This window comes from Astatotilapia calliptera, chromosome 17, assembly GCF_964374335.1.
Source record: "Astatotilapia calliptera chromosome 17, fAstCal68.1, whole genome shotgun sequence".
In the NCBI taxonomy this organism is placed as follows: Eukaryota; Metazoa; Chordata; class Actinopteri; order Cichliformes; family Cichlidae; genus Astatotilapia; species Astatotilapia calliptera.
The window spans coordinates 28,353,512-28,367,102 of record NC_137438.1 but is presented as its reverse complement, the minus strand read 5'-3'; the positions used below and the strand labels follow the sequence as shown (position 1 = coordinate 28,367,102).

Here is a 13,591-nt window from a genome sequence, read left to right as displayed (position 1 = left end):
GAATTTATATTCTACTTCTACAAATCCACAGTAGCTCTCCATGTATCTACAGTGATGACAAAGAAAGAGCTTTTGTTTCTCCAGGTCTAATAAACCTCCAGTCTTATGCTTTTTCCATCTAATAAAGCCATTGAGCTATGCTTGAGAGACATGTGTTTATAGCTTAACCCTTTTACTGCAGGGCCATCAAAAATGGGAAAGGGCTGCACAGCAAGAAGGAGGTTCCCATCCACAGAGTGGCTGACATCTCTGGGGTGAGTATGTTTTTGTGTATAAATGGATACAGATTGGCAGATTCTGTGTAAAGCGGAATAAAAATGTATGTACGCTGATTAACATGTAGTCATGCAGACTCATTTGCATACAACCTGAAGATACATCAGGCCAGTGATTCTCAGAAGACGCTCTCTAATCCTTGACTCACCCCTATAAGTGTCCTCTAAAAATATGCAGCATCATTAATAGAATCATCAGCGAGACTTGGTCCTAGCTTGTTTACGTGTGCCCAGGGGCTTGATAGAGGCATCGTTTGGCTAATGAAGCCTGATTGAGAGTGCTTACCAAATGAGCATCAGTGTGAGGAAAAGTATTTCAGTAACAAGTGATGGGTGATTGGTGCACTTTCCCCCCCTGTTTTTCTTTTCTTTTTAAAAATCATGCATTTTTCCTCGCAGTTTTTCAAATTTTTATCATCACGTCTTTCTGTCTTCTGTTCACCCTGTCGTCGCTGTCGCGCTCACTTTAATATAAAAATAGATTTTTTGTATTTTATTCATTAAAGATATGTAGTTTTATTTATGTGGAGTTTATGGCAATCATCCTTTCATTTATGATTGTGTTTGTCCGATTGCTTTTAAGTACAGGATTCAGACTGTGCAAAAATGGCTGTAATTGAAAGGGTTAATTCTTCTTTTTGTTAAACCCTTTTAATTAAAGCTGAAAGCAATCACATTTTGATTGCCTCATTTGAAACCCATTGTGTGTATAGAAGCAAAATTCTTAACACTGTGCTTGTCGACTCCCCGTCTCTTATAGATTTTGACAAGACACTTAACAAGTGGAAACTGAACTTCAGAAACATTAACACCTCATTGTCTCTCTCACTATTGTAGTACTCTTGTTTGCTCCGGAGAGACATTTTGTTAAATTAATTAGTCTGTATTTCTTTTCTTTTTTTTTCTTACTCATAGATTCTGTATTTTTATTCTTGGACTCTAGAGTAGCTTTGCATGATTCACAGTTCAAAATCATGCCTATTTATCTTATAATGGGCTGTGATGCAGTTACCCAGTTTATTCTGTATCTGCAGACAACTGTGTTTATATAGATTTGGCCAGACACACTCATTGGACACTTCAAGTTCACTTGCTAATGCCCGGTTGTATCCTTCTTTATCTTCAGAACTACCTTCACTCTTTGGCGCAGATTCAACAAGATGTTAGAAGCGTTCCTCTGAAATTTTGGTTCATTTTCACATGATGGAATATCACAGTTGGTGCAGATTTGTTCGCCACATCCTGGAGGTTCTCTCTTGGTGGCTGTGGAGGTCATTATCATGTTCAAGAAACCAGTTTGAGATGATTTGAGCCTTGTCGCTTGATCCATTATCTTGCTGGGAGCAGCCATCAGGAGATGGGAACACTGTAGTCATAAAAGATAATAAAGGGACCAAAGTGTGCCCAAAATTCTATTCATAGAATAGCAGCCTGAACCACTGATACAGGGTAGGAGGGATCTATGCTTTCATGTTGTTTACACCAAATTCTCCCCTCCTGTTGCCTGAATCGCACAATAGGCAATCAAGACTTACCGAGCCAAGTAACTTTTCGCCCCCCCCAATCTTCTGTTTAGTGAGCCAGTGCAAATTGTAGCTTCAGTTACCTGTTCATAGCTGTCAGGAGCTGCCAGTGTGGTCGTCTGCTGCTGTAGCCCAACTGCTTGTATTGTCTCTTCAGATATTCTCTTCTGCATACCTTAAATTAACGTTGGCTATTTAAATTACTGCTTTCACATGGAAGCTTTTTAAACCCCAAAGGTAGCTGTGCAGTAAAATCCCAGTAGATCAGAAGTTCTTGAATTACGCACACCAGCCCGTCTCGTGACTTACATCAACTTTCATCCCCATTCAGTCACCTTCTCCTTGTTTACATAGCTAAATGAATTAAGTTGCCGCCATGTGATTGGCTGATTTAGATATTTGTGGCAACGAGCAGTAGTTAAAAAGCTATACCTAACCAAGTGGCCAGTGAGGGTATAAGCTCCTGCTCTAATGATGCATTTGAACGAATCATTAAAGCTCTTTAACGCCAACTGGACTTCAGAGTCTGGCTAATAAGTCATTAATATGTGGCTGTGTATAAGTGCTCTCAGATGTTTTGCTCTTCTACGTTGTCATCATTGTAGGCTCATTGTGTCAGCAGCACAAATAAATTACCGGCAGTCCCTGTAAAAATAATTATGACAGGGAATTGTTGTGCTGACTGAGCAGCTCTTATATTTCATCTGGGAGGTTTAATGCAATTCCTGCTTATAAACCTCCACCCAACTTAACTGGCTAAACTGACCACATTTAATATGTGGCAATGACTTGGAAGTGGTTGCACGGGGAGGTGCTCAATAATTAACTATAACAGTAGTAAGAAAATTATTATAGGCCACACAGAGAATTGCACATCACACTCGTTAAATTCTGTCCCATTAAGCCCACAAAGGTCGGAGCCGTCCTTGCATTTTTAGCGCGATTGTGCTCCATCATGTGTTTATGTGTGACATGCACATGAGTGCTGTGCAGAGCCCCTCTATAGCATTTCTGTCACTTTCAAATAAGAGATGCATGATTTGCAGCACCAGCTAGGATTGATGCCAGTGGGCGTGAGCGCACGCGCGTGCATGCACATGCACAGTTGTTTGGCTAGGCTAATGTAATGAGCATTCTAATAAAAGGACCAAAATAGCAACATTGCAACTCCACACCTCAGCATCCATCCACTTTCTTCACGCTGTTTTTTTTTTTTTTTTTCTTTTTAATTTGGTATACGCCTACATGCAACTGCGGACATACACGGGCACCCTCACACACACAAGCACTCACACACTTCTTACACGCTTCTATACGTCAGCATCCTTTGGTGGTACAGGTTTACTGAAAGGGATTATGTACATTGAGTGGGATGCAGTCACAAATAGAGCAAGGATGGGTTTATAAATGTATTGTGTAGGAGATGTACAGAGGTAGTGGGAGGAGAGTAGATACAGCACTTGACTCACCTCATGCCTTTAAAGGTTGCATAATGAGGTCCTCTCCTTTCCCATGTCTCTTCATTTCTTTCTTTCTTTTTCGGAACCAAGTTAGACTGCACAGCCCACACACTGCAGGTGCTGTAAATGTGTGTACGAGCAAGCGTGCAGTTCTGACGTCTCCCACCGAGGGGGTTATTTTGGATTGCAGTGGGTGCAGTTCAGGTGGTACATCTTATGACTGAAGCACATACCCTTTACTCGAATACTCAAAAACCCCGGTGACGCGCGTTGCATGGTTTTTCTCGTCCGTCTTTTCTGTTGCTGCTTTATGTCTAGTGTAGCATTCTCTAAAAAAGGAACGGGATTATTGATATTTGTGGTTTTGAACCGCTCTGACCCTCGCATAAACTCGCAATAACAGTGGGAGAACACATGTTTTCGCTCTGACTTTACTCGTTTTAGCTCCGTCCTTTCCTCTGAGGCTTCGTGCCTACTCCCATGTCCACACTGCCACACACTGGGCAGTGACTCACTGGTCTGTTGTGCCTACATGCTCATGCCTGGAGTAGACGCATATTAAATATTTTTTTTTTATCGTTTACAAATCTTCCGCCGCCACTACATCACTGAACCGGCTTCAATACACATGATTTGGCTCTGCTTGTAATTTTGGCCCAAGCACACCACTAAGCTAGTGACTCACCCTTGAGAACAGAGACTGAAACGGGAAAAGAGAGTATTTTTTATTTATTTATTTTTTTAATTGGGTGGATCTGATCGACGTGTAAAAATATCTGAATTAAGCACACACATTATGTTGTCTATTAACCTATTTACGCTGTGTCTTGTCTACATAGCTATTTCAAATTTGAAATGTTTTGGTTTTTTTATTCCTTCTCAAAAAGTCCAGCTGTGACTTAAATTGACGATGCCATTTCTCTTTCTTTCTTTGCTGGTCAGGAGACACAGAAAGCCAAGCAGTTCCTGCCCTTCCTGCAGAGGGCTGGCCGGTCAGAGGCTGTGGTAGAATACGTCTTCAGCGGCTCGCGCTTAAAGCTGTACATGCCAAAAGAAACCTGCCTCATCACATTCCTCCTTGCCGGTGGGTATCTTTTACCTTTCTGCCGTGAAGGTCATTTAATTTTGTGTCATCTAATTGAGTCACATCTGGGTCTTGGTGGGTATTAGTTTCTTCTATGATAAAATTCCTCACCATGTCTTTCAGTAACAGAGAAGAATTATTTTCATTTAGATTGCAGCCAGTGCAGATAGTCAGCGTCACATTAGGACACCGGATGATGCAGGGGGCAAAGGTTTAGGCTCTTCCCACTCCTCTCAGCAGCCAACCTTGAGAGGGCACAGAGGTAGCTGGGTGTGTTCCAGCCCCAGCCCACCATCTTTCAGAACACCAGTGTTGGCGTGAAACATGTGCCCCCTTTAGCCTCGCCTCCCCCCTTCTGGTGTTCTGCCAAGTTTGAAATGGACTCCCTCTCTGCTCTCCACTTGGTAGTAATCTTCATTAGAAACTGGCTACTGTTTCAAGATGAAGTGAGGTTTAAACTCCAGGTTTTTAGTGCTACACTTTATAATTTCTTCCGTGCTTCAAGTACAAAACACGCCTTTTTGTCGTCCTCTTTTACCTTAAGTATGTGGCAAGGTATGTTGTGAAAACTGCAGTATATGTTCACAGTTAGAAAAGAAGAAGAAGTGGTAAACGAAGAATAAACTAACCTGAAAAGCAGCAACACAGAGAAGAATCGAAAATAAATAAACTGCTGCTGCAGTTGCTTCATTGACTGATTAATCCCAATATATGAAACTAAACTATATACAGAAGAGTGACCAAGGGGAGAAAAACAGAGAATTTTGCTGGTTCTTTCTGCTAACATGTAAGGATGTGGCGGATTTCTTTGCAAATATCACAAATCTTTTGGCGTCTCAGATAATAAAAGTAAAAATACATGTGAAAAATATCCCACAGCTATCCCACAAATATCGCTATTGTTTGACATTTTATAGAGAATAAAATTCAGAGATTAATCTCACGTGTCCTACCTTTTGTAGACCTTTATATTATTTTCAGTGAGAACAGCAGATGCAGATGGGATGAAATAGGGACTGCTTGATAGCAGGTCCAGTCATTTATTTCAGTTCCCCGACAGTGTTGACAGTTGGTGCTAGTAATAAAAACACAGAGACTATATCTCTAGCAGCCACCAATGATTTGTGCATCCTTCCAGATCATGGGTGGTAGCAAGAAGGCTTACCCTTTACACAGATAATGCTCTTTTTGCAATCAAACTGTGTTTCAGTCCATCTTCATTTCAGGCAGACATTTACTCGCTAAACAGTTCCTCTTCATTTCCAGTAGAACAAACACAATATATTTCTGTCAAGACAGCCAGATTCAGTTTAATTATGCGTGGCTGACTTGTTGATGCATTCATTAATTTTGTAATTTTGTGTCTGATTGTCTTGCGATCCACTGATGGCTTTTTAAATTGCATTGTTCTGTCCACTGCCTGCACCAGGATACATGTAAATGACCCCATCAAAAGAAGCCATCTGTACACAGGACCGTGTGTTTGTTGTTTTGGTCTTGCTTTTCTCGCTATCTAAATGCCCATAATGTAAACTCAGACTGATGTTTACATGGTATACTTTTGAAATGATTTTATTCAATCAAAGATTATTAGAAAATCTTAGGAACTGCATTAGTGCTGATGGGCACTGAGCTGACTTGATTAAAGCTGTTCCCAGAAGATGACCCATGATGTCTTTAATACACACATTTGGTTGGATTAACCCTGATTGATAAAAATGATTCATTTCCCTGCCTAGTTAATGTATTTAGCTTCTCTTTCATTTAGTCCTCTGCATGAATTCAAGAGCTTACATGTGTACTTATTCTTGTTGTCTCATTTCTATTCTGTTTCTTCTATTTCATATTATTTTTCTCCTCATCTTTAATGGTGGGCACCAGTTCCTTTCATCTATGTTGTGCATGGTTTTCTTTATGCGATAACAAATTTTAAACAGTTAGCCATACATGAAATGAAGCCCCACAGCACAAAGGACACCTTATTATCGCAGTACCTTTTAATCTCCAAGTGCGTCATATCTCTTTCCTCTTTCTCTTTCCTGTCAAAGTTATCTTGCAATGTTTTATTCGCACATCTGCACCAAGGGCTGTGGAAAATGACACGCACAATAAATTGGCTGCCCTCAAGCCTGTCGTGTTTATCTGTGTATGAAACTGCAGGGGCCCTTTGGACCTTTTTTCTTCAGGCTATTGCATATTTGTGACGGAAAATAAAATTTTCAGAGGAAATCTTTATTCATTTTTCCAATATGTTCAGCTAGTTTGAAAGGACTTACCGTTAATGTATGTCACGTAAGAGTCGTTCATAAAAAGAGATAATTGTATACATGACAAAAGCCTTTCTGGCACTAATTTGTGCAGATTTAATATTTATATTTTAAAGCTGTGCGATTGGAAGTTGTAACTTGATATCGAAATTTAAGCTCCTATTTATGCTGCATGGTACATATGTGATGTGTCGGAACAGTTACTCTAAGCCTTTATAGTCTATTATGTCTCATTACCATAACCATAAAGTTTTACAGCTGTGTCATTTTATGCTTTCGTAGGGTTAAGTATCATCATTACTCATCACCCCATTAATTATGGATAAAAGGTTAAAGTATGTTTTCTATATGCAGAGTCCCCTTGTTTAGTAATTTGCTCCGAGTGCTATGTAAATATTCACTACATGCAAATAAAAAGGAAATCATTCAAAGGATGCTGCTTTTAAAACCTGCCCTGCATTAGTCATCTGTTTCATTAGCTGCATTTTCTTCATACTGTATTCATCAAGGCCAAATTTTTATTCTTTAACAGTGTTGTGGGAGGGCATTTAAGAACAAAGTGTTTACAGTAGCACTGCAAATGAAATCATCCCAAGGCAGTAAGTGATGTAACGCCGCAATTCAATATTACAATACCAAAACACAATTTAAGATCTCCCGGCCTGCTTAGCCAGCAGCATTTTTATTCTTTTGTTTTAGCCATACTTATTTGTCCCGGTTTAACACGGAACCCTGCTGACTACTGCAAGGAAATTGGTTCTCCAGCGAGGTGCCTCAAAAGGCCCGGTGTCTCCTTCCTTTTCCAGAGTTTTCCTTGATGTAGAAAGACAGTTGAGGAAAGAAAGTACAGCAGCAAGTGAAGCCCATGCTTCAAACAAGACCGGAGGTGTGCTTCAGGGGTAGTTCCCCTTTAGTCTCCTGAAGCACTTTGCCTTACTTTTCTTCTTCTTTCACTCTGGCTGGCTGGGCACTGTCACTCCAATATGTAAGTTTGATAAAGGGTAAAGGAGTCATCCAGTTTCTAAGAGATGGGGGTACTGTATAGGAAAGGGATTTAAGGGTGTGGTGAGGGGGTCTCGATGGATGATGAAAGGAAGAGCAGAAGTAAGATGTGGAGGCTGGAAGGACATGGAGGTTAACAAAAAGGGGATACGGTAAAAAGGAGACATAAAAAAGCAATTCATGTAAGGTGAATGGGAGTAAAAGATGGTTTAAACAAAGGTGGACAAAGTGGTGAAAAGGATGTAAAAGTTCATTGTCTTCAGTGGATTTCAGAGTTTGAGTTCAGAGCAGGTGAAGTGCACTTCCAGAGTTACTTGTTGTAAAGTTATGAGCAGCAGACTGTCAAAAAGATGAACCAGCGATCAGACGGGCACAAAGATTTCCAGTGTCACCAAGGAACATTAGCCATCACACAGTGTTTGGTTTAGTGCAGACAAAGACTGCCCTAAACACCCGTGTGTTGGTGGTACACTTTAGGCATTGTCTGAGGGCAGATTTATAAAAATAAATAAAAACAGAAAAATAAATGAGGTAGAAAATTTCAAGACACACTATCTTAAAATGTGAAAAAAAAAGAAGAAACATAATCCCAACATAGTCAGGAGAGTATGTACAATAAAATGCTGTTGTGCCCTTCAGTAGAACCCAACCGATATATTGGCTAATATTAGCTACTTGCCAGTATGTTGGTATCAGCATTTCTAGCGACACATAAATTAAAAAGGAAAAAACCAAAGAAGATATGGAAGAAACACTCTTTAACCTGGTTATCAGCATGAAACAGTGATTTTCCTGATGTTGCATCACATGCTTGAAATATCACAAAAGCAACAGCATTGTCACATCATCTTAGTAAGATTCATGAAAAGCTATAACATTTTAATGAAACCAATTTGTGTATCTGATAAGGAAAGAAAAGATCAGCTAATATGTCTATATATTTTTAAATCACCAAATATTGGTATCAATTTTAACAATGCAGCAGTGATCAGGCTTTACTATGGATCAGGTAGATGGCTGCCCTTCCCTGAGCCTGGTTCTGCAGGAGGTTTCTTCTTATTAAAAGGGAGTTTTTTCCTTCCAACTGTTGCTAAATGCTTGCTCAGAGGGGGTTGTTTGATTGGAGGGCTGTTCTCTGTACTAAGGTAGGGTCTCCACCTTACAATATAAAGCATCTTGAGGCGACTGCTATTGTAAATCAGCGCTTTATAAATAGAACTGTATTGATCTGAAGGCCCCGAAAACACAGATAAAGACACTTGCTGCTATGGAAGCATGGTGGTGCAAACATGCTATGAAGAAGACCCTCTGCCTGTAAATGGAGGGACAACATTGTTTATTGTACACAAACAAATATAAAATATAATTATACATACTAAATTTCCTAAATCCTAACTGATCCATGCAAAATGCAATGTGTGCTCTAGAGGAACGGCTCTAACACTGCCTAAGCTTTGTCTGAGGTAATGAGGCCTTACATTTGAAAGCCGTGGTGAGATGATGGTGAGGCGGAAAGACTGATTCAGAGGATGAAAGAGAGTCAAACAATCCAAAGATTTTCCCTAATAGCACGCTCTCGTGATCTTACCATCAGCTGCCTGCACTCTGTGGCTTGGCCACCTGTGTGTTTACCCTCAGGTAAACTTTGGCTTGGCTTTTTTGCATTAATGGAAGTGAAGGATGAGGTGGACATATTCAAATAGGAGAATTTTACCTTATAGTTGCACACGGGGACGGACAGCAAGGATTAATGAGATGATAAAAGGGGTTATTGAGGAAAGGATTTTAGAGCTGAATTCACACACACGCTTAGGCATGAACCTCCTAGTTGTTTGTTTGCCTGTTGCAAGGCTAATTATAACCTGCCAAGAGCCTGTCAAAAATTAAGAATTAGTGACTTCATAAAATAAAACGATAGACAGTAATAGCATTCATACTGAGCTGCCTTTATCTTTTAAGCATCCATTTATACCTGCAGACATGCCAAAAACAGTACATCTGGCAGGGTATGTGTAAAAAGTCGAAGGCTAATCAGCATGCCGGTTACCAGCTTAGGGATTTGTGGCGTGTTATTTGTTTGCATAAACTGCATGATGACACTAGTGCATGACAGCCACGAGAGGCACATGTCTTTAGGAAGATACTTGTCATTTTTCATCATTACCAATGGAAGAGAAGTTGATCCACCACTGTGATCTCTAGTCACCTGAAAGCTCACCGAATTCCACAGTAAAGTTTTTGGGAGGAATTTGAACTAGGTTACTAGATGCTGGCAGTGTACATAATATTTGTCACTTATATATCCAGATTGGTTCTTTTAGGTGAGCTGTAATGATTTGGAAATAATAATTATTCTTTTAAGTGTTCATATTAAACAAATACGCAGCTAAAGTTTGACATTTTTGAAATTACGTTAATCTTGTTGTTGTTGTTGTACGCTGTACGACAGGATCACTATTACCTTCATGTCTTCCTGTGAAGAATGAGATTGGTTCAAGGTCGTTAGCTTGGTTTATAACAAAGATTTAAAGCAGGGTAAATGCTTAGCTTTATATAAAAGATAGATGTAGCCACTGTGACCCTCACATTTGTTTTTATCCTGTTTTTGAGTCTTTAAGTGTGACATTTTGACAGTGTTCAGCTTGTTTGTTTGTTTTTTTTAAGCATGACGATGAGCAAGGTTTGGATGTGAAGCAAAGGAAACTGATCACTCATAAGTTACTTTAATCCTTTACAAAGCTGCCAAATCCATTTTGCTGTAGTTAGGATAATAGTTTTTTTTTTAAGTAAGTTATTCTATAGTGAATATGAATTTAAACTAGAGACTGAGACTATAAACTCAGTAGGGTGGGTTTTTACTGAGGTAATGCATCAGGAGAGAAGTAGTCATTTTCTCTGTACTGTGCAAAAGTCTTGAGCCTCACGTCATTTCTTTGTATTTTGCTAGGAAAATGGAAAAGAGATAGAAAAAAAGTATAGAAGTATAAGTTCTAACAAACTGGAAAGTCAATATTTGGTAAGACCACCTTGACATCTTAAAGTCTCTTAGGCAGGCTTTCTTGTAATTTAAGTAGTCTTTAGGACGGATTTACAAGGCTTTTTGAAGGATATGCAACTCTTCTTTGGATGTTTGCTGCCTTTTGATTCCACACTGCTTTAACATTGTTAAGGTCCAGGGTGGGGAGGTCAATCCATGACTATTACATTGTCCAGGTTTGCTTTCACTGCATCGGCAGCAAGTTAAAAATTTGAAAATTAAATCATTGCCAATTAGGCCCTTTCCAGACATTTGACTGAACTTTTATGCATTCCTAATTCTATTCTAAGCCCCAAACCGCGACAGAGCCTCCACCATGTTTACCAGATGGCATTTGACCCTCACTTTTGTACTTCTCTCCTGATGTTGTCCATACTTACTGATAGCTATTTGGACCAAAAATGTTTACATTTGGATTAATCACTCCACAAGATCGATTGCCACCGATTTTCAGTTCCGTCCTTGTGTAATTTGGCACTCCTCAGCCTTTTTTCCTCCCTGCTTTCTTTCGTTGAGATTGGCTTCTTGACAGACACCCTTCAGAACATTTCTGATGATGCTTCAACAAACAGCAGATAAACAGACAGGTCCTGTGTCAGGTTTTTTCCCTGTTTCTTAAAGCCATGACTTTCAGATGCTGCTCATCTGCTGTAAAGCCTGGAGAACTGTTGCTCAAAACCACTTTACAAAATACACAAAAGTCTGTTTACAGTTTATTTTGCTTTTAATGATTCGATCTAAACCATAAACAATCTGCCTTTAATTCAAGCTCTATCTTTAATCTGGCTATTTTAAACTAGTGCAGCGGCCCCTTGGAAAGAATACAGGTTCAAAGCACTTGAGCAGTGGATTCATTTTTCAGATCTACAGTCTGTGGTTGTATTTTGTTTAGTATGCACAGCCCACACAGCAACACAAACATATGTTGAAGTTTTAATATCTTGGCTTTAATGTAAGCGACTCGTGATTTTTATTTTTATTTTTTCTTCTTCTTCTTCTCTGAAATGACAGTGGGCACAGAGAGTACTGTTAATGCTTAAACGAATGAGATTGTCATCTTTCTTGGTTGTACGACAAACAGTTGTCAAGAGAAAGCTGAAGTGGTTTAGCTTGCGTGTGTACGTTTCTGCCACAAGGTTAGAAGATTGACTTTGGTTCCATACATCTTATGTGCGAGCCCTTTTTATCGATTTATAGCAGAACGTATAGAAACAGTTGCGCCTCGTGTGGAGAATGATTGTGGCAGAGAATGATGGAGAATTTGTGAGGACCTGTCTGGATGGAGGGATAGTGTTTTGGTGCGAGGCAAAGGAGCTTAAAGCGTGTGTGTGTGTGTGTGTGTGTGTGTGTGTGTATATATGACTAAGCAGGAAAGGTGTTTTTAGCTAAGGGGGCAGGCAGTATTTCATCAGTCATGTTGCTCACCCCAAATCACAGATTAAAAACATCTTCACCACAGGGCCACCCCACCCGTCTCTGAGCCTGAGCTCTGCAGAAGGGAAGGAGGAGGAAGCGAGGCGGGGGGTGGGGTGGGCAGGGATTGGGGGTGATACAAAACCACAGCATTACTAAATGAAACTGCTGATAGCTTGTCATCTTTTACGAGTCGAGTTGCAGCATTTGGAAACGACAAATTAATTCTTTAATCTGCTCATTCGATTGTGCGTTAATTTGTTCCAAAATGAACCAGTCATTCATTACTAACAGTCCTTCCAGATCTGTCTCTAAAGTCTGGCTGAGACATTTAAAAATGCAAAATCCAATGCCCGTGTCTTACACATCAAATCTAATGATTGATGGTGGATTGACAAGTAGGCAGGCACTGCAGGCAATAATGAGGAGCAGCTGTACAGCAGAATCTGTGTGTGTGTGTGTGTGTGTGTGTGTGTGTGTGTGTGTGTGTGTGTGTGTGTGTGTTGTTGTTTTTTTTTTGCTTTCGTATATAGTGTGATGTCAGGACGATCAGTGTATGTCTTGTTTGTCTCGGAGATAAGATGGATATCCTGCAGTTTGACCTAGATGTTTATCGGGGTGTCAGGCGTGAGTTATGTATCGTGGCGCAGGTTAAAATTGGCTATGCTAAGTGACTCCCTGGTTCGGTCTAAATGCTGCAGGGAGGAGACTACAGTATGTGTGAGTAAGTCGCAGGATATTGAGTGCAGTTAGGTCATTTGAGGGGACAATGCAGTGTGTATTTGTTTGCAGATACGTCTGACTCGATTAGGGGGACTTCTCATTCAGGATGCATGATTAGTGTTTAAGAAATTCTAGCTACTTGTTAGAGGTTTGCTTTTCTTTGAGTATTAATGTTTTTTAAGCTCTTTAGTTGGTTTGAAATCGTCTTCCCTGCATGCCTGGAAATTCCTTGTACTTTGTGTACTTATACAATTAAACCAGACTTCTTTGTCTGTTACATTAATGTTTCGTCTTTTCTGTGGATTATGCTAGGGGGGTGGGGGTAAAACCCTACATTTCCAGCCCTTATCATAGCTTCGGCCAATTCGAGCAGAAACTCAAATATCTCTCCCTCTCCAATTATTTCATATACCAATTTTTGCTAACGGCTTGCAGTATTTGCAAGCTGTTAACAACCTTTCCTCTTGTCTTTTTCTCTCCCCCCCCCCCCCCCTCGGCATCCCTTACCTCTCCTCCTGTCTTTGTTCAGGCAGTGTTGTAGCTACAGTGTCCCTTGTGGAAGTCCTGTCCTGGTCCACTTCTATAAATACTTTCAAATGATCTTGGCCATCAGTGTCTCCTCCTCCTACTCCTTCTCTCTGTTTTACTGGAGGCTTTATTTTCTTTATGTTCTTGTTAATGTTTGAAAATAGACAAATACTTTGGAGAATATGCACAACAACTATGATACTACTGAACTATTGTATGCTATAATTTAAAAAAAACCCAGATGTTTCTTAATTTTAAATATATTTATTGTTAGTCTTT

General features: G+C 39.9%; 1 protein-coding gene across 1 annotated transcript in view; it reads left to right on the top strand.

Moving 5' to 3' along the window:
* The window catches only part of snd1 (staphylococcal nuclease and tudor domain containing 1), a 179,187-nt gene that overhangs the window by 43,892 nt on the left and 121,704 nt on the right, over nucleotides 1-13,591 (top strand). Inside the window, exons 14-15 of the mRNA XM_026146181.2 lie at nucleotides 182-254; nucleotides 4,201-4,342. Coding sequence (XP_026001966.1) covers nucleotides 182-254; nucleotides 4,201-4,342 — 215 coding nt within the window. The remainder of the gene's footprint in view (nucleotides 1-181; nucleotides 255-4,200; nucleotides 4,343-13,591) is intronic.